The following is a 24980-nucleotide window of genomic DNA, read 5'->3' as shown; positions in this document are numbered from 1 at the left end:
GCTCAAACTCTCGAGCTAAGCTCTTTTAACAAAAGAGAATTCACAATCACAAAATTACAGTGGTGAATGTTTTGAGTCTTAATTTTAAAAGGTTTGCGCAAGAATGTGCGAAAATATACGAAATGAATAGAATTTTTTTAATTTTTTCACATTTTTTCAATTTATTTGAATTCTTTTGAATGTATATTGTGAATTGTTCCGAACTCTTCTGAATTTGTTAACCTTTGAGCGTGAAGCTAAGCCCTGAATCTGTGCCTATATATGAATATCTTCTGTTTTTTTAGGGAAAGCACAGCCTGATCATGAGACACGTTTGAATACATCAACAGTGAGGATCACGACTGAGACTCAAGATCCATCAAATAGTCTCGCAAGTAACGTGAGTCAGGTGACTGTCGTGACAACTCATCCGCCGGTTCTGGTCGATGCGACATCAACACCGCCTCCGAGACGCTCGTCGCCGACCTCCGAGGTCGTGATCGTCGCCAACGAAACAAACAAAACACAAGTGAATGAGAGCTCAACCGACGACGACGGTTTTCCGAGTCTCGACAGTCTGGAGTACACACCTCAGGAGCAGTCTATCGTCATCACCGAGAGTAAGAAGAAGAAGATCGGCAAGAAATTGGACGAATCTGAAGTCATCATAGTCAGTCCAATCGTGGACGAGTTACAAGACAGAGATACTAGTCACGTCTCGGTCGTTACGGTCGGCGATGAGCAGGAACAGGTGAAAGATTCGTCCGTCATCGGTTTGGTGCGAACTGGTTCCTCCCTGAGCGAGATGAGTTCCACCGGGAGAAGTTCCAAGAGCGACAGTGGAGATGAGACGAGCAAAAGGATGATGCTAGTTCCCGGCAGTGTCGAGTCATCCGAGGTTGATGATTCTGGCCACAGGAGTACTGTGAAGATGAACGGACTGAAGAAAACTCCGTCGCAGGTGAACAGGGTGTCCTCGAAAATGAGGAAAAATGAGGGCCCGAAAGTGTCGAAAGAGAAGCGAATCTCGCCGGACAGTTACGAGGGTTCCAGGTCCTACAGTGACTCGGGATCAACGCGATCGCACACCCCGAGTAAGAGTGTTGATCGCTCGGACGCCGAGTCCATCTCGACGACAATCAGCCAGGACAGTCGTGGTTCCAACAAGGAGAATAATGTTGGCCGTGAGTCTCGGCAGTCTTCCGAAATTGATGACGAGGTGGTTCTGCGCCGAAAGCCCGACTATAATCGTGATGTGCCGCGCACGCCACGCACCAAGGAGGACATACAGATGATGAATCTGAAGAAGAAGACGAGGAAGCGAACGAGAAAGTTTGAGATTGACGGCGTGGTTGTGACGACGACGACCTCGCGAGTGATTTACGGCGACGATGAGAACGGGCGGGTCTATGACGATCAGATATTCAGAAAGCAGGAGCTGCGCGAGTTGAAGATGCTGCAGAAGATGGAGCAGAAGCAGTTTCAGGATCTGTCGCAGAAGGCCCAGCTGAACAAGGACCAGCAGGAGAAGCGTTTCGAGCAGGAGAGACAGTTACTGGAGCGGGGAGCCGAGTCGGATTTGGAAATATTGGCGCGACAGCAGCGGCAGCAGATTGAACGTGCCGAGACGCAACAGGAGGCCGATTTGAGATTGGCCTCGAAGAAGATTCGCAGTGAGCAGGAGCGCGAGTTGAAGCAATTCCGCGAGGGACTGAAGCAGGATTTGCGACTGATCAAGCAGGAGGTGGATCTGCTGCCGAAGGAGAAGCGAAAGAATGCGTTCAAAGTGCGCAAGGAGAAGCTGGAGGCCGAGCACGAGGAGCGTGAGAAACTGTTCCTGGAGAAGTTGAACGAGAGCCACGAGATGTCGCTGAGACGATTGTCGGACAGTCATCGGGAGAAGATAGCGCTGATGGAGCGGCAATTTTTGCAGCAGAAGCAGCAGCTGATGCGGGCTCGGGAGGCGGCAATTTGGGAATTGGAGGAGCGGCAGATACATGAGAGACAGCAGTTGTTGAAGCGACAGCTCAAGGACATCTTTTTCCTCCAGCGGCATCAGATGCTGATCAGGCACGAGAAGGAGCTCGAGCAGATGAAGAGGATGAATCTGCGCAAGGAGGAGGAGTTGATCAAACGGCAGAATATTGAGCGCAGGAATTTGCCGAAGAGAATTCGCAATGAGATGAAGGCGCGGGAGATGATGTTTCGCGAATCGATGAGAATTTCGATAACGACAACGGCGACTCCGGACCCGGATGCGGAGCGGGACAAGCTGAAGAAGTTCCAGGAGAATGAGAAGAAGAGGTATCGGGCTGAACAGCAGCGCTTTGAGTTGAAGCATGCGAGACAGCTGGAGGAGGTGCGGGCTCAGAGCGACGCGAATATCAAGGAGCTCGAGCAGTTGCAGAACGAGAAGAGGAAAATGCTGATGGAGCATGAGACGATGAAATTGAAGGAGCAAGAGGAAGCGTATACTAAAGAACTCAGGGAGTGGAAGACTCAACTGAAACCTCGTAAGCAGGTGAGCTATTCTATAATATCTAATTTTTTGGTTTTGTTTTATTTTTTTATTTATTTTTTTTTTTTTCCCCACCCGACTTTGATGAAGACCATTTATCAAGGTGTCTACTCATCCGATAATATTCAGTTCAGGGTACCGAAAGTACCCTATTTTCAAGATTTGATTTTGATCAAGAGTTTTAATAAAACCTACTATTTTTTAGAATTTAGAGAAGTTTTTATTCTAAAGAATTCTTGAATTTTATTGAAAATTCGTCTCTTTTGATAGTAAATTAAGCTTATTTGTTGAAAATTCAACTTTTTGATTGAGAATTCTGGAATTTTATTGTTAATTTGTATTTATTGTAGAAAATTTATCTTTTTGTTGAAAAAATTCTTCTTTTTTTAGTTGGAAATTCAACTTTTTGGTTCAATATTCTTGAATTTTGTCAAAAATTCATGTTTTTTATAATAAATTAATGTTTTTAATTGAAAATTCAACTTTTTGTTTGAGAATTCTCGAATTTTATTGATAATTTGTATTTTTTGGTAGCAAATTTTTTTTTTTTTGTTACAAAAAATTCGACTTTTTTTTAGTTGAAAATTTAACTTTTTAGGTCAGTATTCTTGAATTTTGTTTAAAATTCGTCTTTTGTGGTAGTAAATTCATTTTTTCATTCAAAAATTAAACTTTTTGGTCAAGAATTATTGAATTTGATAAAAAAACGAGTTTTTTTCGATAGAAAATTTATCTTTTTGTTTAAAAATTGACCTCTTTAGTTGAAAATTCAACTTTTTGGTTGAGAATTCTTGAATTTGGTTAAAAGGTCGTATTTTTCAATGGAAAATTCATCTTTTTTTGTTGAAAATTCAACTTTTTGTTTGAGAATTTTTAAATTTTATTAAAAATTCGTCTTTTTGGTAGTAAATTAATTTCTTTGTTTAAACATTCAACTTTTTGGTTAACAATTTTTGAATTTTGTTGATCAGTCATTTTCTTCGAAAGAAAAATTATCTTTTTCATTAAAAATTCATCTTGTTTAGTTGAAAATTCAACTTTTTGGTTGAGAATTCCTAAATTTTCTTAAAAATTCGTCTTTTTTGTTAGTAAATTAATGTTTTCATTTGAAAATTCAACTTTTTGGTTAAAAACTCGTCTTTTTTGTTTGAGAATTCTTAAATTTTGTTAAAAATTTCACGTTTTGGTAAAGAATTCTTGATTTTTTTTGAAAAGTCGTTTTTATCGATATAAAAATCATCTTTTTGTTTAAAAATTCATCTTTTTTAGTTGAAAATTCAACTTTTTGTTCAATTTTCTTGAATTTTGTTAAAAATTCGTCTTTTTTTTCTAGTAAATTAATCTTCTCATTTAAAAATTCAACTTTTTGGTTGAGAATTCTTAAATTTGGTTAAAAATACGTGTTTTTTTGTAGTAAATTAATGTTTTCATTAAAACATTCAACTTTTTGGTTAAGAATTTTTTTATATGGTTTAAAAGTCTTTTTTTATAGAAAAATCATGTTTTCTTTAAACATTCATTTTTTAAATTGAAAATTCAACTTTTTGGGTGAGAATTCTTTAATTTTCTTTCAAATTCGTCTTTTTTGATAATAAATAAATTTTTTCTCTTAAAAATTCATCTTTTTGGCTAAGAATTCTTGAATTTTGTTAAAAAGTAGTTTTTTTCGATAGAAAATTAATCCTTTTGTTTAAAAATTAATCTTTTTTAGTTGAAAATTCAACTTTTTGACTGTGAATTCTTTAATTTTATTAATTTTTTTGGTTAAAAATTTAACAACTAGTATTTAAATTGAGCTATTTTACCAAAATTTCATATTTTTAATTTGATAATTCAACTTTTTTGTACAGAAAATTCGTCATTTTGTCTTGAAAGTTCAATAATTAATATCGTAGGCATTTCATAAAATACTTTTAAATAACCTTTTAATTTTTCTGAACTCATATCAAACTTACTGAATTCGAAGTATTATTTCATATTTTTGAATTGTTTTCAATTCAAGTGATTGCTTTTTAAATTCAGATTGATTTTTTAAAAATGAATTTTATCGAATTTTTCTCATTTCTCTTTTTCTCAATTCTTGAAAATTTAAAAAATTTTCTCAATTCTTCTAAATTTGCTCAAATTTTACTGAAATAAATAGATTTTTTCGATTTAGAAACTTTTTTTCAATTCATTTAAATTCGCTTGAATTATTTTCTAGTCATTAGTCACTTTTTTGGTTAGAAATTAGAAGATTTTCAAAGATTTGACATTTTATTTGGGATTCACCCTAAATTTTTATTAATTTACTCTGAATTCTTTTAAATTTTCTGTATTTCTCTTTGAGTTTTTTTTGTTAATTCACTTTAATTAATATAGTATTCACATTATTTTACTTAAATATGCACTGAATTTGAAGTGTAGGAAGAAAAAGTAAAAATTTATTTTAATTATTCCAATTGGTGGACTTTAAGCGCAAATTCAAGAATCTATTAATTATTTTTTAGTATTATTTCTTTTAAAACTTTTAAAATTAAATGTAGAAATTTAATCCCTAGAAATCGGTACCATTAAGAAATTTTTTCCAGGTCTTGAGTAGACACCCTGATTATTTTATTTAGTTATATTTTCAGCTACTGATTATTTGCATTTAGACAACAATTGTTCAACCGATGTTCCCATTTTTAATGAAATATTAGAGTGAAAATCGAAAGTCATTTGACGTAAGAGATGCGGTTTTAGAAATTTGGTCAGTCTTTTGTGCTTGCTTTGCAAATCTCTAAAAATTTAAATAATACGCGCCTTTAGTTGTGATTGCAACAGCTAGCAAATTATTTATTGCCCACATTTACGAGCTTAAATGCAAATTTGTTGATGTTTTTTTTTTTTGCATAAGTAGCGGCAATTTACTATTCACTGAATGATATGATCATTGTTTTTTCTGCCTCGAGTAGATACTTATTTAGAGACAATATTTGTATGCATTGTAGAGAGTATTTTTTATTATTAACTATTTCTGAGTTAATCTTGACGATATTAGTCTCAATTTACAAGATTTTTTTTCTATTTGACAGCCAACAATTTATCTATTTGTCCTTCATTTATATGCTAATCAGAATATAAGTTTCAAAAGTAAGCAGGGTTGCTACATGACCTGGAAAAGTTATGTAATTTTGTAAAGGTGACTGGAATTTTTTTTAATTTTACCTATTTGAGTCTCAACAATTATTGAAGTACTTAACGAAGATTGTTTAATTTCCAAATTCATACGAATTGATCTTTTTGCAATCATTGCAATCTTCTGAAATTTTGTGAATTCTTTAAAATCCTTGTAAAATAATTTAAATGTTTATTAAATCCGAGAAATGGCCCAGACTAATATACAAATTAATAATGGTTTCATATATTTTATTACTCTAAATCTGAGTTGGAACAGGGAATTTGTGAAAAAATCGTAATGCTCGGTTCGTGTAAGGGATGTAAATAACTAGTTATAATCTCAACTTCCCTCTTCCAAATTTTGGAGAAAAGGAGAACAGGATCTTTGGAAAGAATTCAAATTTTATCTTGGAACAGATAATTCTTAACATAGAACGGGAAATTTTGAAAAAATAATTTTAATTCTGATTTATAAAAAGGAAATTTACAAAGACAATCATTGTTCCAAGACAGAATTCGTCAGATTTTCTAAATTTTCTGTCCGAAATCAGTATTTGTTTGAATTTAAATATCCTTTTTTTTTAATACAAATTTGCCGTAATTTGAAGCTTCTATCTTTAAAATTTTAGGAAAAGTAAGTTACCAACTTGGAACAGAGAAATCTTTGAATTTATTTATTTATTTAAAATCTTATTTAATATTGTGAATTATTTTACAATCTTTGAAATCTTTTCAATGTTTGTGATATCTATGTGAAATCTTTCAAAATTTTTTAATCTTTTGCGGAATTTATTGAAATCTTTTGAAATATTCCTGAAGTCTTTACAATCTTCTTAAAAAATTGGATATCTTTGGAAGTCTTTGAAACATTATGAAATATTTTTAATCTTTTGAAACGTTATAAACATTCTGAAATGTTGTAAATTCTTTTGTAATCTTTGAAATCTTTTAAAATATTCCTGATGTCTTTAAAATCTTTGTGAATTTTTTATTGTGTTTTTTGTAATATTGGTAAAATCTTTAAAAACTTTTTGATACACTAAAATTGTAATGAAATATTGTTAAATATTTTGGAATCTTTAGAATCTTCTGAAATTTTATGAAATTTTTTAAAACCTTTGTGAAATTTATTGAAATCTTTTAAAATATTCCTGATGTCCTTAAAATCTTTGTGAATTTTTTTTTTTTGTGAAATCCTAGAAAGTTTTTGAATTATTGAAAATACTCTGAAATATTTTGAATTCTTTTGTAATATTTGTAAAATCTTTAAAAAAAATTTGATGTACTAAAATTGTGATGAAATATTGTGAAATATTTTGGAATATTTAGAATCTTCTGAAATTTTTTAAAACCTTTGTGAAATTTATTGAAATTTTTACAAATATTCCTGATGTCTTTAAAATCTTTGTAATTTATTTTTGTGAAATTCTAGAAAGTTTTTGAAATATTAAAAATATTCTGAAATATTATAAATTCTTTTACAATCTTTGGAATCGATGTGAAATCTTCAAAAAATTCAAAATCTTTTGGTAAATTTGAAATTTTCGAAATCTTTGTAAAATCTTTGAAATTTTTTGAAGTACTAAAAATCTTCTGATTCATTGTGAATTTTTTTATAATCTTTGAAACATTTGCAATCTTTGTGAAATCTATGTGAAATCTTTAAAATTTCCGAATGTTTTGGTATATTTGAATTCTTTGAAAATTTGTCCAAACTTTGTTACATTTGAAATCTTCAACATAATTGAAAATTTGGAAATATTAAAAATATTGTGAAATATTATGAATTCTTTTGTAATGCTTGTGAAATCTTTTAAAATCGCTTGAAGTCTTTCAAAATACTTGTCAAATATTTTTAATCTTCCTAAAAAATTTAATATCTTTTTAAATCTTTGAAACCTTATGACATATTTTTAATGTTATGAAATGTTGCAAAAATTCTGAAATATTGTGCATTATTTTATAAATTTTGTAATCTTTTTGCAAGCTTTGTGAAATCTATGTGAAATCTCAAAAAATTTCCAAATCTTAATATATTTAAAATCCTAAAAATCTTTGTCAAACATATGAAATCTTTTAAAATCTTTGTGAAATTTATATTAATCTTTTGAAAAATGTCTCAAGTCTTGAAAATTTTTTTTAAATCTTCCAAAATATTTTGATGTCTTTTTAACCCTTTGAAATTTTGTATGCATAGAAAAGCGATTTGCATTGTATAACAAATTGTTGGTAAATTAGCCTGCGATTAGTAGAATCATTTGAAACAAAATTTAATTGACTAAATTTTTTTTCCGAAAAGTAGATCTGGAATTTTGAAAGAAGACTTTTCTGTAGCAACCCTGTTAAAGACTTTATTTATTTATTCCGACTTAAAAAAAATTCTTGTTTCATTGAAAGTTTAAAAAAAAATTAGAATACAGACACCTCGAAAGAAAGATTTAGGAAAAGCGTTTAAATGAGCCTTGTGATACTTGTTATAGAAAATAGAGGCGGAGCTGGCAACTGAAATGGAAGCCTTGGAGGCTCGTTACCGCGGCTATTTACCGTCTCGTCTTAGCGGCCTCTATTTCAATACCTTCGACTACTCTAGTCTCTCACTATCCGACTCCTTCAGAGGATCCCCGCAAATTCCTCGATCCACTCCCAATTCGCCATCTTCTTCGTTCAGCATTCCTCGAGTAACATTAAAAGCTAGCGGCTCAGACACAAGTTCATTGAGCAGCGGCACGCTTTCCCGAAAACATTCTAAACCTGACCTGATTCACTCGGAAAAATATTTCTCTTGAATTCCGCAATAACTTTTTTTTCATTTACCCAAAAATGAAGAAAAAAAAAATCGCAAAATGAAGGATAAATTAAGAAAATGATTTTTAGTTAAAGACACATTTTTTCATGGGAACAAGAAATCATTTCTTTGAATCAAAGAATAATGTTCATTGGCTGCCACAAGGAGACTGGATAACGATTAATATCTGACAAAACATTACTTTGCCAATGGAGACGCGTTTTTGGAAATAACGACTTTTGAATTTTTCTTTGCGGATTAAAATGTTTATTCATTCGAATCCTATGTAAAATTATGTTAATATTACATTTTTTACACTCTTTTTTAATAAAAAATTCAATTCTCAATTTTATTCAATTTTCAACAGCTTAAAATTCAAGAAAATAAAAATTGAATTTCCAGCAGCTAATAATTCAACTTTTGAAAATTTAATTTTCAACTGTTGAACAATGAAGAAAATTTGATTTTTTGAAAATATAATTGTTGAAAATTCAATGATGAACATTTGAAAATTCAATTATTGAAGGTTAAAGAGAATTAATATATAATGGAAGTTGCAAATTAAAGAAATTTTCAACATTAGAATGTTTAAAATTTCAAAATTGAAGATAATTGAAAATGGAATTTTCTACAGTTGGAAATCTAATTTTCAATTTTATTCAATTTTCACTAGTTTAAAATTCCAGACAAAAAAATAGAATTTCCAATAGTTGATAATTAAACTTTTGAAAATTGAATTTTTAGCTGTTGAAAATTTTAGGCAATCCAATTATTAAAAATTGAAGATAGTTAAAAATTGATCAAAATTGGAAGTTCAAGAAGATTGAATTTTTTTCTTCAATAGAGAATAGTTTAATTTTAAACAGTGGCAAAGTTCAGTTTTTAATTTTCTATTTTCAACGGTTGAAAATTAAACTGATAAAAATGTAAATTGGATCTTCTACTATTGAATATTGAATTTTCCACATTTGAAAATTCAAGTTTCTTCCAGCTTTAATATTTGTTTTTTAACTTCAACAGTTGAAAAATCAATTATTTCTTTCTTTAATATTCAACTGTTAACAATTCAGTTTTTTTAAATTTTCAATCTTATTCTATGTTTAAAATTCATAAGTTCTAATTTGAAGAAAATTCATAATTGTATTTTCAACTGTTTGAAATTCAATTTTCTTCCATTTTCCATCTTCTAAAATTTTCAACATTTTAAAATTCAGTTTTCTTGAATTTCAATTTTCATCAGTCGAATTTTTAACGTTTGAAAATACAATTTTCAACAGTTTAAATTTAAACAGTTGAGTTTTTAACGGTTGAAAATTGAAGAAATTAGATTCTATAATATCTTCTATTTTCAACCGTTGAATTGTCAACAGTCGAATATTTTATTTTATTTAATTTTTACAGTCGAGTTTTTAGCGGTTGAAAATTGTTAGTTGAAAAATTCTATTGTCAACTGTTTGAAATTTAATTTTCTTCCAATTTCCATCTTCTGGAATTTTCAATAGTTGAAAGTTGATGAAAATAGAATATTCGATTTGCTTCAACTTTCAGTCTTCTTTAATTTCCAATAGTTGAAAATTTAATTTCTTTTAAATTTGCTATTTTTTATTTTCAACGGTTGAATTGTCAACACTTGAAAATTTAATTTTCTTTAATTTTGAACAGTCGAGTGTCAAGTGGTTGAAAAATTAGAAGTTGAAATTTTAAAATTTCTATTGTTAACTGTTGGAAATTCAATTTTCTATCTTCTGGAATTTTTTGACAGTTGAAAATTCTACTGTTGAAAATGCCACTACTGAAAATTGAAAACTCACTTTTTGTATTAAAAAGTGTTAAAAATATTTTATTTACATAATTCTACTTGAGAATTTAATAAATAAATATTTTAAATTATAAAAAAGTTGTATTTTTTCGAAAACGGGTCGCCATTGGTAACTAATTTTTTGACAAATTAATAGTGAAATTTTCTTTGAATCGAAGAATCTTTTTTCTGAGTGAATACCTTTTTCTCCTCGCAGTTAGTGTCTTGCAATTTATTGTTTATCATGCTTTTGTTTGCCTGTGAAAAGTTCTGTTATCGATGCTTTGTTACGTAATTTTTTGTTTTCTCCAGAAATTCGCATAAAAAATTCTCGTCTAACAGAATGAGTTCCTTACTAATTATATGGGTATAGTAATAATAGGCTGTTTTGTATCCAAAATGTTTTTTTAATTTTCTTAAAACAGTTTTCAGAACATCTTTTCAGGTACATTAACAGGTCTTTAAAATGGAATTTAAAGATCGATACTAAGGATTTCTAATTTTAATTTATTAATGAAATTTTTCTATCGTTTTTGGAGATTCATTTCAGCTAAATACGGGTTTAGTGCCAAATCAATATATTTATATCTACCAGATTTTTACTGCTTTTCAGAAATAGAGTCATTACTTTCAAGCAATTGTTATTTAATTATATATTGTTAATTAATATTGTTGTTTACACATTTTCTATCAATTTTGCTCAGCTTCAGTCATAAGTAGCATCGAATTTTTGTCGTCATTTGTTGAACAATGTCCGTCCGTATGTACATTCCATTTGTGTGGTTAATGTCACGAAGTAGAAAAAGTCAAATTTGTTTTTGTAGTGCCATTTACTTACAAAACATTCCAATAACTGAATTTTTGGAAACAAAAATTTCAGTAATTTTCACAAAGGGATACCTTGTACTAATGGTTGGATAAAAGGTAATATGTATTGTCTAATAGGGTTTACAGAAAAAAAAAAAAATTCTGGAAATCGAAAGTGAATTTATCTGGAAAAGTAGGACCCGAAAAATTTATAATTTAGTATTGATAAATGTTTCACAGCTTTTAATTAACGCTCTCGAGACGATAAAAAATGTTATCAATCTGGACAATCATAAATCTAGACATAGTTAAATTTTTGATGAACGTAATTTTGTGTTTTTTTTTTATAGAAAAATATAGAAAAGATTTTTTAAGTTATCTGGAAAAAGACAATTTTGACAAATAAAAAAATGATATAGATAATTTAAAAAAAGTCAAAACTGAGTTTTACAAAAATTGATTATGTTAACAATTATGATTTTCCAGGCTTATCACATTTTCTTCTGATGTATTTTTATCAGTAGAAAAACCAAATAATTATACTTTTTCAGAATCCTAATACACAATTTTTTCACATAGTTTCAATTTCGATTGATATAATTTTTTTTTCGACCCACCCTATTGTCTAATGTGCAATGTCATTTTTTGTGGGTGCTTTCACGTTTCGAATATACCTCATTGAATCACTTTCCTCAAATCAAAGAAATGAACAGTCCTTGAAAATTGTAGTCAAGATCTTGAGAGAACCCAAGGTCGGGAAAGAGATCTTCAAAAGGTTAGTCAAGAAAAATTATCGATTATAAAATTAAACAGGGCCTAAAATGTTTCAAAATTCGGACTATACACCTTTTTGTATTTCGATTCTCACACAAATACATTCACTAGAAGAAGCCAAAAAGAAACAGTTTTTCAACTGATTTATATTTATATTTTTCACTGATTTTTGCAAATACCGGAATACATTTAAAAACATAATAATGTGGGTAGATACTATATTAAATGAAATTTGTAGCGCTTTAAACTCCTAATATCTCAATTTATAAGATGGCATTTTAAACAAAAAATATGATTTTCTTTTTCACACAAAAGAGGAATTTTTCACTTAAAAAGGATACATTTTTAAGCTCAGGGATGAATTTTCGACTAAAATTATGAATCTTTAACAGAAAGTTGTTAAATTTTTAGTTAACAAAATTAATTTTCAACCAAAGAGATGAAGTTTCAACTAAAATGATAAATCTGAAACTGGAATAGTTATATTTCTGGTTGAAAAAATTAATTTTTAACAAAATAGTTATATTGTCAACTAAAGAGATGAATATTCAAAAAGCAAAATAAATTATTACCAAAGTAGTTAAACTTTTAATTAAACAGATTAATTTTCAACTAATTTTCAACAAAATACATTAATTTTTCACTAAAAAGGATCAATTAATTTTTTTTTTTTATCAAAAAGGCGAACTTTCAACAAAGAAAGATCAATTTTTGTCAAGAAATGGAATAGTTAAATTTGAAATAAGAAAAAAAAAATGTGCAACAAAATAGTAAAATTTTTAACGAAAGGTATGAATTTTCCACGCAAATGATTATTCTTCGGCCAAAATAGATTACTTTTCAACCAAGGAGATAATTTTGAACTAAAATGATGAATTTTTAAGTGAAATGGTAACAATTTTTTAGTTAATAAAATTAATTTTCAGCTAAATAATTAAATTTTGAACCAGAGATTAATCTTCAACCAAAAAGATGAATTTTAAACTAAAATGATTAATTTTTTACCAAAAAAAGGCGAACTTTCAACAAAGAAAGATCAATTTTTTTGACCAGAAATTGAATAGTTAAATTTAAAATTAAAAAAAAAAAACATTTTCAACAAAATAGTTCAGTTTTCAACCACTGATATTAATTTTTCAAAAAAGTTATTCGTCTTCAACCAAAATAGATTATTTTTCAACCAAGGAGATAATTTTCAACTCAAATTATGAATTTTTAACTGGAATAGTAATAAATCTTTAGTTAATATGATTAATTATCGACGAAATAATTAACTTTTTAACTAAAGATATGAATTTTAAACCAAGAAGATTAATTTTTCACAAAAAAAGACAAACTTTGAGCTAAGAAAGATCAATTTTCAAACGAAAATTGAATAGTTAAATTTTCAGTCAAAAAAGTTAACTTTAACAACAAGAATAAAACATTTTTCAAATAATTGGTTTGAATTTTTTAACAGGCATGAATTTTCAACAAAAATTATGTATCATCGACTGGAAAAGTTAATTTTTCAGTTAAAAAAAAATTAATTTTCAACAAAAAAGAAATCAAAATCTTTAAATTTTCAACTATAATATTGAACTGTCACCCAAATAGTTAAAAAAAGAAATTTTCAATAAATCGGATAAATTTTCCACCAAATAAATGCATTTTTAACTAAATAGTTAAAGTTTTAACAACAAAAATGGTAAATTTTAATAATAAAAAATTTAATTTAACCAAAAAGGATACTATTTAACAAAATTGTTTAATTTTAAACAAATTTTATCAATGTTTAATAATTCTTGAATTTTCATCTGAAAACATAACTGTTTTACTTAAAAGATTAATTTGGTACAACAACAAAAAACTTTCGCCTAAAAATGATCTGTTTTCAACCAGAAATTGAAGTTAAATTTTTAATTAAAAAATTAATTTCTAACAGCAAAAAACAATTTTTTAACAAAATAGATGAATTTTCAGTCAGCTATGAATTTTCAACAAAAATGATAAATCTTCGAGTGGAATGGATAATTTTTTTATTAACAAAAATTAATTTAGAAGAAAAAAAAATTTTCAAGAAAATAGTTAAATTTTCAGACAATGAGATAATTTTCAACGAAAATTATGGAAGTTCAACTTACTGAAATAGTGAAATTTTCAGTTAAAACAATTAATTAAAAAAAATCAACAAAATAGTCAAATTATTAACCAAAGATTAATATTCTGCGAAAAACCACGAATTTTAACTAAAATAATGAATTCTCAACGGAAATAGTGAAATTTTAAGTTTAAACAATTAATTTTCAACAAAGTAGTTTTTTTTTTCAAACATAGAAATTAATTTTAAACCAATCAGTTGCATTTTAAACAAACAAAAAAAAATGAGATTTCTAACCAAAAAAGAAGATTTTAACAAAATTGTTGAATTTTCAATCAAATTATTGAATTTTTTATTACAAAATATGAATTCTTAAGGAAAAAAAAATAGTAGACTTTTCACTCAATAAGAATGAAGTTTCAACCAATCAGTTCGCATTTAAGTGGAAAAAGGGCAAAGAGGGGAATGGGGAAGTCTGTTTAATGTGCGATAAGTAAGTAGGAATTTTTATAATTTGTATACTTAATAATAATAGTTAAAAGAAACATTCATTTTTATGACTTTTATAATTTTTTGAGACTACGCAACATTTTAGGCTCTGAAATTAAAGCCAGGGAATTTAAAATTTAACTCATGCAGTAGAAATAAAAGATCAGAAAGATCAAGGGACAAATTATTTTTTGTTTTTAATTTGTTTGAATCTATATTTCTGCAATATATATCCGTTATTGATCAACAAAAACTAAATATGCCTTTTTCGATGTTACAGAGACTGGAAGAACAATTTGCAACGCAATTGGAGGAGCAAGAGGCAATTTACGGGCCTAGCGCTATACCTCTCTGTCTACCACCAGATTTACCTGACCTTACGCATCACACAGCTAATTCTACGCGTAGTTCACTATCTTCCGTAAGCGAAGGTTAAATACAAAAATTATTTCTCCCGTTTGAATTTTGTCGCCAATTTGAAAACGTGAGAAAAAAAAAATAAAACGTCAAATCTGCGATATTGACGTGAATCCGAGAATAATCGTAACAAAGCCTAATATATAATTATTCTTCCATACGGAGCTGTTGGCAAGAAATGTTAAATGTTGATAAGCAACATAAAACAACAGACTGGCGTGTTTCTACAAAAAAAAAAGAAAGAATAAAATGTATTCTTCCACGTTTTTCTTGGCTCTCGAAGCTAAGGAAAAAATTTTCAGCGAGAGAATGAACTGTTTGGTAGCTTTCCGAAAAAATGGAAAAGCCGTACGTCTTGCTCAATTATTACCGAAGATTAGTAGATAGACAGGGACATTTTTTGATATAAAAGACCTACCTTACCAACTAACGAGATCATTTTACAACTGAAAATGGTTCATGTCCTTGCTAAGTTTCTAGAAATGGTTCATGTCCGTGCTAAGTTTCTAGAAGTGGTTCATGTCCGTGCTAAGTTTCTAGAAACTCGAGGTCGGTAAGATAGGAATTTTGATGTAGCAAAGGCCTTGCCTATCTACTAAGGTTTTCTCCAAGCTTCTTGCCAGAGATTTTGGCAGAGGAGATACGAATTTGTAAATAGTGCGATTACAGGAGAAAGTATATGTTGGTACAATTTCATCTAATCCGCCCGATCAGAGAAATTTATCATTTATTTTGATAGCCTTCTGTGGTAAAGTCTGCGGTCAATTAAATGTCAGTTCGATCGGAACGAACGCAGCCCATCTGGTATGCCATAGTAATTTTTCATTATTATTCGCGATATGGTACAAAATAAAGCTATATTTTCAAGCCTTTTTAAATCATTTTCGAGATTAGGTATGTAGCGATCGTGCAACCAGCATATGCGCGCCATGGAGGCATTTTGTAACATATTTACTGCGCGTGAATATTATTGTAAGCCGTTTGACTTTAGACTTTGAGACTAGGGATGAGCGATTCTCGCAAAAAAAGACAGACAATCGGTTCTGAAAATTGACGATTCGATTTTTCTGATTTATCAATCTCAAATTACTGACTTTTGAATTGTATTTTTATAAATAATCATTATTTTCTATCGATAATAAGAAATAATTTTTTTTTAACTTTTCAATTATTTGAAACATTATTAAATTTGTTAAACCACGATATCGCATGAAACATTTTTAAATTCCATGAAACATTATTAAATTCCTTAAAATCTTGTATAATTCATTCCAATTTTTTGGAAATTAAAATTCTTTGAAACTTTCAATCAGTGATTAATCTTGATGCAAAAAAAAATGAATTTTCAAGGAATGATAAATTTCAAACTGAGCTGATTAATTTTAAATAGTTGAAATTTGAATTTTCTATTTTCTTCAATTTTCAACAGTTGAATATCAATTTTTTTAAATATTTAACAATTTGATATTCAACTGTTAAAAATTCGACTTCTGAAATGAAAATTTTCAATACTAGAATCTTCAAAAATTGAAAATTAAATTTTTTTTTCAATTTTCAACAATTGAATTTATTCAATTGTCGAAAATTTAACTGTTAAGATGTCACTTTTATCATATAAAAATAACTATCGAACAACTTTTTAATTTTCTGCAATTAAAAATGGAAGAAACCTGAAAATTGAACTTTCAATTTTCAACAATTGAATTAGCAGGTTTTTTTAATTTTCGGCTGTTGAATATTCAACTGTTGGAAATTCAACTGCTGTAATATGAATTTTAATATTAAATTCTTGAATAATTGAAAATTAAATTTTTTTCGATTTTCAACACTGAAATTTTTTCAACTGTCGAAAATTTAGCTGTTCAAATTTCAGTTTTACCATATGAAAATGAAACTATCGAAAATTCAATTTTATTCAATTTTCAACAGCAGAATTTTCAACTGTTTAATTTTCTAGTTGAAAATTGAGGAAAATTGAACTGTCAATTGTCAACAGTTGAATGATAAGTTTTTTTTTATTTCTGAAACTTGAAAATTCAATTTTTTTCGTTTTTTCACAAAGTAATTTTTTCAACAAATCACTTAAATTTTCAATAAAAAAGATCAGTTTTTAAGAAAAAATTAATTCTTCAACTGGAGTAGTTATATTTTCAGTTAAAAAAATGATTTGAAAAATATTGACTGATTCATATTTTAAAAACACTATTTTTTCAGTAGAAATTTTTGATTTTTTCAGTGAAAGTACTTGATTAATTTATTCAGTCGAAATTTGACTGATTTAAATTTATACCATTGATTTAACCTTTAATTTTCTTTAATTTTTAACAGCCGAGTTTTCAATGCTTGAAAATTTAAAGGAAATTAAAAATTGAATTTTCAACTCTTTAAAATTAAAAAAAATTATTATTGCATTTACAAGTTTAATTGTCAATAGCTGATAATTTAATTTTTTTCAATTTTTAACAGCCGCGTTTTTCATTGGTTGAACATTAAATTTTCAGCTGTTAAAAGTTTTAAAAAATCATTATTGGATTTGCAAGTTAAATTTTTCATAGTTGTTAATTTTATCTTTAATTTTTAACAGCCGAGTTTTCAATGGTTGAAAATCGAAAAAATTGAATTATCAATTTTCAGCACTTGGATTTTCAGTTTTCTTCGATTTTCGAAGATTGAAAATTCAACTGCTGAAAAATGAGTTTTCAACAGTAAAATCTTTAACAATTGAAAAATTGAAGAAAATTGATAATGTAGGGAGATTGGAAAATTAATTTTCAGTTTTCAACACTTAAAATCTCAACGGATGACAATTGAATTTTCAATTGTTAAAAATGGAAGAAAATTAAAAATTTCATTTTCGGCAGTTGCCTTTTCAATAGTTGAAACCTGAATATTTAATCGTCAATTTTTCACAGTTGAATCTATTTTTTTTCGATTTTCAACGGCGGAATTTTCATCTATTGAAATTTTATCTTTCAATAATTAATGTATAACATATAAAAATTTAACTATCGAAAATTCAATTTCAGTTTTATCCAATTTTCAAAGTGTACTTAAAAATTTTTGAAAATTGAATTGTCCAAAATTCAATTTCCTTTCGTATTCAACAGTTGAATATTTAATTGGTGAACATCAAATTTTCAACCGCGGAAAAAACAGTTAAAATTCCACTTTTGAAAATTGAAAAAAAAAATTGAATTTGCAATAATTGATTTTCTATATTTTTACATTATTTTTAACCGTTAAATAATCAAGTTACGCATTTTTCCTTTATTAATTTAAGCAGTCTCTTAAAATCTCTCGAAATATCCGAAAATAATTTGAAATCTTGAGAAATTTCGGGAAATCTTTCAGACTCTTTTGAAATTCTTCAAAATATTTTTATTTCTTTAGGAATCTCTCAACAATGTTCTAATCAATTAACATTTTTTTCGAATTTAAAAATTCGTCTTTTTTTATTGAAATATCAACTATTTAGTAGAAAATCAACTTTTTGTTGTTGAAAATTCATCTTTTCGGTTCTAATTTCAACTCGTTTTTATGTCAAATTTTCCTTAGAAACAAAAAATTGAAAATCCTTTGAAATCTGAATAAATTTGTTTATCTAATTGCTTAAAATCCTTGGAAGGCTTTAGAAAACTAATGGAATCCTTTGAAATCTTTAAAAATCTCTTAAAGTTAGAAAAAATAAATCGATTTATTTAATTATTCAGATGAATAAAAATTAATTTAAAAATCAATTTGTCAGTGTGAAATGGCCGATTGATAAATAATCGAATTGAGAACGCCCATCCCTAATTGAGACTGAGAGAAATAAGCGCAATAAAAAATATTTCCGTGATTATAAATCTTGTGTTAATCACGATTGTTGCGCTGATTTTGACTGAGTCGAAAGTACGTGTATAGTATTGTATATTTCAAAAATGTAAATTGCCGAAACGTACAGTTCGTTGAAGAACGATGGTCACGCGTTAAATCAAATGACAACACCAAATACAGTATGCGTTATTGCGTAGCCTTACGAGCTTTTTACGAATCTCTAAAACTCTATAATGTAAATGTTTATAACAAAACTCCCAAGTTGGTGTAACGGGGCTTGTTTGAGCGATTATTCTCCCGAGGTTTCCCTTTAATCTAATAGCGCTTGTTTTGCTTTATTGCGCGAGAATTCATTAAAAACAAAAAGCACGACTTATGTATATACAAGAAATATTAAATTTATTATTGAAAATTTTCAAAATTTGATTCTCTATTGCACTCTCCGAATTTCCATGGACGTTTCCTTTTAGCTGTTTACAAGGAAATTATCAGAGTTGGTATTTTTAATGGAATTTCATTAATTTTTCTTGCTGAGAGTCCATTGGATGAGACTATTAATTTGCGAAAATATTATTTGTTAATGGAGCCTCGTTTTCGATAATATCGACTTTATTCTCAGTTTTTTTTTTCTGTGTTGAAATGTTTATTTATTTAATTATCACTTAAAATTATGTAAATATGCGTAAGGTTTTTAATTCTTGCATTTAATCTAGAAAATTCTCAGATTTTAATAAATATGATTTTGAATATGAACTGTGCAAAAAATATAAAATTTTGAGACATTTAATTTTTGACACTTCAATTTTCAACAGTTGAATATATATAGTTTTCAATTTTTAAGAATTGGAATTTCAACTGATAAAATTTGAAGAAAGTTGAAAATTTCATTTAATTGGAGAAACTTTAAAATTGAATTTTCAATATTCTTCCATTTTCTACAGTTCAATTTCCGGTTACCCTCGATTTCAACTGTTGAAAATTTCACTTCTGAAAAATTAATTTTCTATGGTCAAATCTTTAACAAATGAAAAATTGAAGAAAAGTGAAGAAAATAGATAATTGAGGGAATTCATTGATATTTGAACTATCCACTGTTGATTTTTCATTAGTTAAAAGTTTTATTATAATTTTCTTCAGTTTTCATGAGTCGAGTTTTCAATGGTTAAAAGATTTTAAGAAACTGAATTTTTTACGGTGAAATCTTGAACAATTAAAAATTGAATTTTCAACTGTTTAAAATTATAAAAAATTATAAATTTTCAATAGTTGAAAATATTCTGTTCTTTAAGTTTTAACAGTCAAGTTTTTAATGATTAAAAATGGAAGAAAGTTGAATATTGAGGGAAATGGAAAATTGAATTTCGACGATTGAAAATTAAATTTTCAGTTTTTAACACTTGAAATTTCAACGTGTAAGTATTGGAAAAAATGGAAAATTATTGCATTTCCAACAGTTGAATTTTCAATTTCCAACAGTCGAGTTTTTAACGGTTGAAAATTTAAGAAAATTAATTTTTCTTAGATTTTAAAAAATCTGACTTGATTGAAATTGAATTTTCAACTGTTAAAAATTATAGAAAATGAAGAATTGAATTATCGAAAATTTAGTTTTGAATTTTGTTATATTGGAGAAAATTAAAAATTGCATTTCAGCAGTTGAATTTTCAGTATTTGAAACTTTTTTTAAATTTTCAACACTCAATTTTTCAATGGTTGAAAATTGAAGAAAATTTAATTTTTAACAATTAAATTTTCAGTTTTCTTAGATTTCGAACTGTTCAATCTTCACCAATTTAGCAATTGAACAAATTTTAAATAGAGCTGAAGAAAATAAAAAACTGCATTTTCGGCACTTCAGTTTTCAATATTTGAACATTGTATTCTTTATTTTCAACAATCAAGTTTTCACTGGTTGGAAATTGAAGAAAATTGAAAATTGAATTTTTATTTTTCAACTTTATTGAATCATCTACAGTCAAATCTTCTATAATTACAAAATTGAATTTTCTTTGATTTTTAACGGTGGAATTTTCATCGGTTGAAAATTTAACTGTTAAAATTCATATATAAAATAAAAATTCAATTTTCAGTTTTCTTACATTTTCAATATAGCTTAATTCTTAATTCTTATTGATTAATAATTCTAATTAATTCTAATTATTAGCTTAATTTAATTTAATTAGCTTAATTCTAATCAATAGCTTAATTTTTATGCAAAAAATTAATTGTTGAAAATTGAATTTTCAATTTTTAAAGGTTCAACAGTTAAAAATTCATTTTTTCAGCAGTTTAATATTCAGCTATTGAAAATCGAAGCAAACTGAAAAATAAATTTATAACAGTTTCAAATTCCACCTTGAAAAATTGAAAAAAATGCAATTTTTGACAGTGGAATTTGCAATGGTTTAAAATTTTAATTTTAAAATTTGAATAAAATTAATCAATGAATTTTCAACTGTTGAAAATGGAAGAAAATTAGAATTAATATCTCAACAGTTCAATATTTTCAACAATTCAATTTTTAACAGTTGAAATCTCACTTGATTGAAACAGAACCAAATTTAAAATTGAATTTTTAACTGTAGAAAATGATAGAAAATGAAGAATTTAATTATCAACAGTTTAGTCCTGAACAGTTGGTAATTTAATTTTCTTTATTTTTAACAGTAGAGTTTTTTATGGTTGAAAATTGAAGAAAATTGAGAATTTCATTTTCATTTTTCAGCTTTATTGAATTTTCTACAGTCAAATCTTCAATAATTAAAAAATTTAATTTTCTTGGATTTTTAACGGTGGAATTTTTCATCGGTTGAAAATTTAACTGTTAAAATTCCATATAAAACATAAAAATTCAACTATCGAAAATTCAATTTTCAGTTTTCTTACATTTACAGCAGTTGAATATTGAACTGCTAAAAATAAAATGGTCAATATTGGATTTTTTAACTGGAATTTTCAACGGTTGAAAATTGAATAATTGAACATTTCAACTTTAAAAATTTAAGAAAACTGAAAATTAAATTTTCGATAATTTAATTTTTATGCTAAAAATCAATTTATGAAAATTGAATTTTCAATTTTTGAAGGTTTTACAGTTTTCTTCAATTTTATTTTATTTTTAACAGTGGAATTTTCATGTGTTGACAATTTAACTGTTAAAAATTAATATGTAAAATAAAAATTTAACTATCGAAAATTTAATTTTCAGTTTTCTCCAATTCTCAACAATGGAATTTTCAATTTTTGATAAATCGAACTATCAAAAATGAAATTTTCAGTTTTCTTAAATTTAAATCAGTTGAATATTAAAATGCTAAAAATCAAATTTTGATTATTGGAATTTTCAACAGGAATTTTTAACTTTTAAAAATTTAATAATTGAAAATTCCAGTTCTGAAAATAAAATTTTTCGACACTTTAATTTTTATCTTAAAAATTAATTTTTGAAAATTGAATTTTCAACCATTGAAGAATTGACGGTTTTCTTCAATTTTAAATTCTTCAGCTTTCAACAGTTGAAAATTCATTTTTCAGCAGTTAATTATTCAACTGTTGAAAATTGAAGAAACCTGAAAATTAAATTTATAATAGTTTAAAATTCCACCTTGAAAAATTGAAAAAATTACAAAAATGCAATTTTTGAAAGTGGAATTTTCAATGGTTTAAAATTTACCTGTTAAAATTTGAATAGAATTGATCAATGAATTCATTTTCATTTTTCAACTTTTTTGAATTTTCTACAGTCAAATCTTCATTGGTTGAAAATTTAACTGCTAACAATTCATATATAAAATACAAATTAAATTTTCAGTTTTCTTACATTTACAGCAGTTGAATCTTGAACTGCTAAAAATCGAATTATCAATATTGGAACTTATAACAGGAATTTTCAACTGTTAAAAATTGAATAATTGAAAATTCCAGTTTTTAAAATTGAAGAAAACTGAAAATTAAATTTTTAACAGTTTAATTTTTACTATAAAAATTAATTTTTGAAAATTGAAGAAAACTAAAAAATAAATTTACAACTGCTCAAATTTTAACACTTTAAAATCAAACTTAAGCGAATCTTGTATTTTAAAAAAATATAGAAAAAGCCATATCTGCATAATGTTACATGAAAATTTAATTAATTATTTCAATCCACACAACAAAAATTTGTTTAAACAAATTTTTTTCGAAAACGTGTGCTATTTTTGCGATAAAAATTCCAACTCTAATCATTTCTTTCTTAGAACGTGAAGATGACTCAATTGTGAATCGTGTCGACTTTTTTCTTCAACAAGATGAACTGAAATTAACTTGCAAATCCAATGATTCGTTACCAAATTATATCTCATTTGCTCTGTAGTTTAAACGACAAATTTAAGTCTTAAAGCATATTCCATTCCATAATCGCGAGCTTAGCGAATACATGAAAGTATTCGCGTTTTCTGTTTATTTATTTATTTTTTTATCACATACTCTTAATTCTGTATATTTATGTATCGTGGGTGAATTGTTGTCAAATAGTAATCAGAGTTCAAGTGTCTGTCGAAAGAGACTCGTTTGTATATAATTAATATTATCACTAAAGCACATTCTGAAGAAAAAGAAACTGGCACCTCTATCCTAATTGTTATATTAATAACGATATTTTGTTCTTATCGTTTCTCGCTTTCGAAAATTGAGAATTTATCGAAAGCATGAAGAAAAAAAAAGTGATCTTCGATATTACCGTTTGGTGAATTCTAATCAAAGCAAAAAATAAAAACGAAGTAAACTAGCTCGAGCTGGACTGAGTGATAATTGTATAAATTTTCATCCGGGCGTTGAGAGGATGATGGAAAAGGCTGGGAAATTTTCAATCCCAAAATGTGAATGTTTATAACCGGAAGTTTACAATCGTTCGCTTTGATTGTTTTATACAGAGACCTTTTTGAAAAGTGTATGAATTCGCGGAAACTCGACAAAAGGGAATATGTTGATCTATTTTTTAAAGATTCGGTGCCAATTCTGTTATTTCGTATTTTAGAGTAACTTATTACATAATGTAAGTCGTTTTGTATAGCTAAGGATAAGGAGACCAAAATCAAACTTTTGATATTCGCAAAATTTTATTCCCTTTTGTCGTTCTAGAGGGAATATTTATAATACTGGTGAATTGTATTTATAATAATAAAGAGATAAAGAAATTATTGCGCCTTTTAATTATCGATTTGCGCAAAAATAATATTGGGAATGTCCATTGTATTATATGAAAAGAAAAGTATATTTTTAGCACTTGCTCAGAACTGGATACGAATATTAGTTTATCATAACATTATTAACTATTATTTCAATTATGTTTGACTATAAATAGTTACCCCAGTGGGCACAAAAATTGGCGACGTCTTTACGACATCGTTACGACAACTTTACGACATTTTTACGACATCCTATGTCCATGTCGTTAAGTCATCTTTACGATATCGTAAATATGTCGTATGATCTGACGATGTCTTTACGATATCGTGAAGGCACTGTAACGATATGGATATAGGATGTCGTAAAGTTGTCGTAACGATGTCGTAAAGACGTCGCCAAATTTTGTGCCTACTGGGACGTTGTATGTTTTTTAGGAATACGTAATAAATACTTGAATTCTACTTTTAACTGTTTTTAGTATTTTTATTAATCCATTGTTCATATTGTTTTTTTTGTAAACTCATAATATTTATTAGCTAAAAATTCACCTATGTTGTTGAAGATTCGTGTTTTTTTAAGTCAAAAATTCATTCTTTTCCTTGAAAATTAAACTATTTGTTTGAAAATTGACATAAATTATTAGAAATTATGTTGTAGGGAATTAGTATTAACTATATTAATATAATAATGAATAATTTTAGTACGTAAAGTATTAATTTTTAAATTCGAAAATTCAACTTTTCTATTAAAACTTATCTATTTTGTTGACAATTTTTGTCATTTGTTATAAAAAATCGTATTTTTGGTTTAAAATTAATCTTTTTGATTGAAAATTCAAGTTTTTCGTTTAAAAGTTCACCAATTTTGTTAGAAATTTTTGTTTGTTTAATTTTAACAAAAATTTATCTATTCCACTTTTAGTTGAATATTGATGAAAATTTAAGTGTTTGCTTGAAAATTGAACTAAATGGTTAGAAATGATTTTTTAAAAGGAATCTGTATTAATAACATTAATGTAATAAAAATAAATGATTTTAATACCTAAAATATTAATTTTTAAATTAAAAAATTCAACTTTTCTATTAAAAGTCATCTATTTTGTTGATAATTTTTGTCATTTGTTTGAAAAAATGTGTATTTTGTTTAAAAAATCGTATTTTTTCGGATAAAATTAATCTTCTCCATTGAAAATTCATATTTTTCGTTTAAA

The 24980-nt window shown here is 27.1% G+C and overlaps 1 protein-coding gene across 2 annotated transcripts in view; it reads left to right on the top strand.

Moving 5' to 3' along the window:
• The window catches only part of LOC117170693 (serine/threonine-protein kinase 10), a 73801-nt gene extending 58763 nt beyond the window's left edge, over window positions 1–15038 (top strand). Inside the window, exons 11-12 of one of the 2 annotated variants that reach the window (XM_033357669.1) lie at window positions 285–2500; window positions 14652–15038. In XM_033357669.1, coding sequence (XP_033213560.1) covers window positions 285–2500; window positions 14652–14807 — 2372 coding nt within the window. In that variant the 3' untranslated portion in view covers window positions 14808–15038. Of the gene's footprint in view, window positions 1–284; window positions 2501–8118; window positions 8733–14651 lie in introns of those variants that run through there. The other variant, XM_033357667.1, reaches the window with a different exon arrangement.
• Window positions 15039–24980: the final 9942 nt, after the last annotated feature.

The sequence above is a fragment of the Belonocnema kinseyi genome, chromosome 4 (genome assembly GCF_010883055.1).
Source record: "Belonocnema kinseyi isolate 2016_QV_RU_SX_M_011 chromosome 4, B_treatae_v1, whole genome shotgun sequence".
In the NCBI taxonomy this organism is placed as follows: domain Eukaryota; kingdom Metazoa; phylum Arthropoda; class Insecta; order Hymenoptera; family Cynipidae; genus Belonocnema; species Belonocnema kinseyi.
This window is presented reverse-complemented; position numbering and strand designations above follow the sequence as displayed.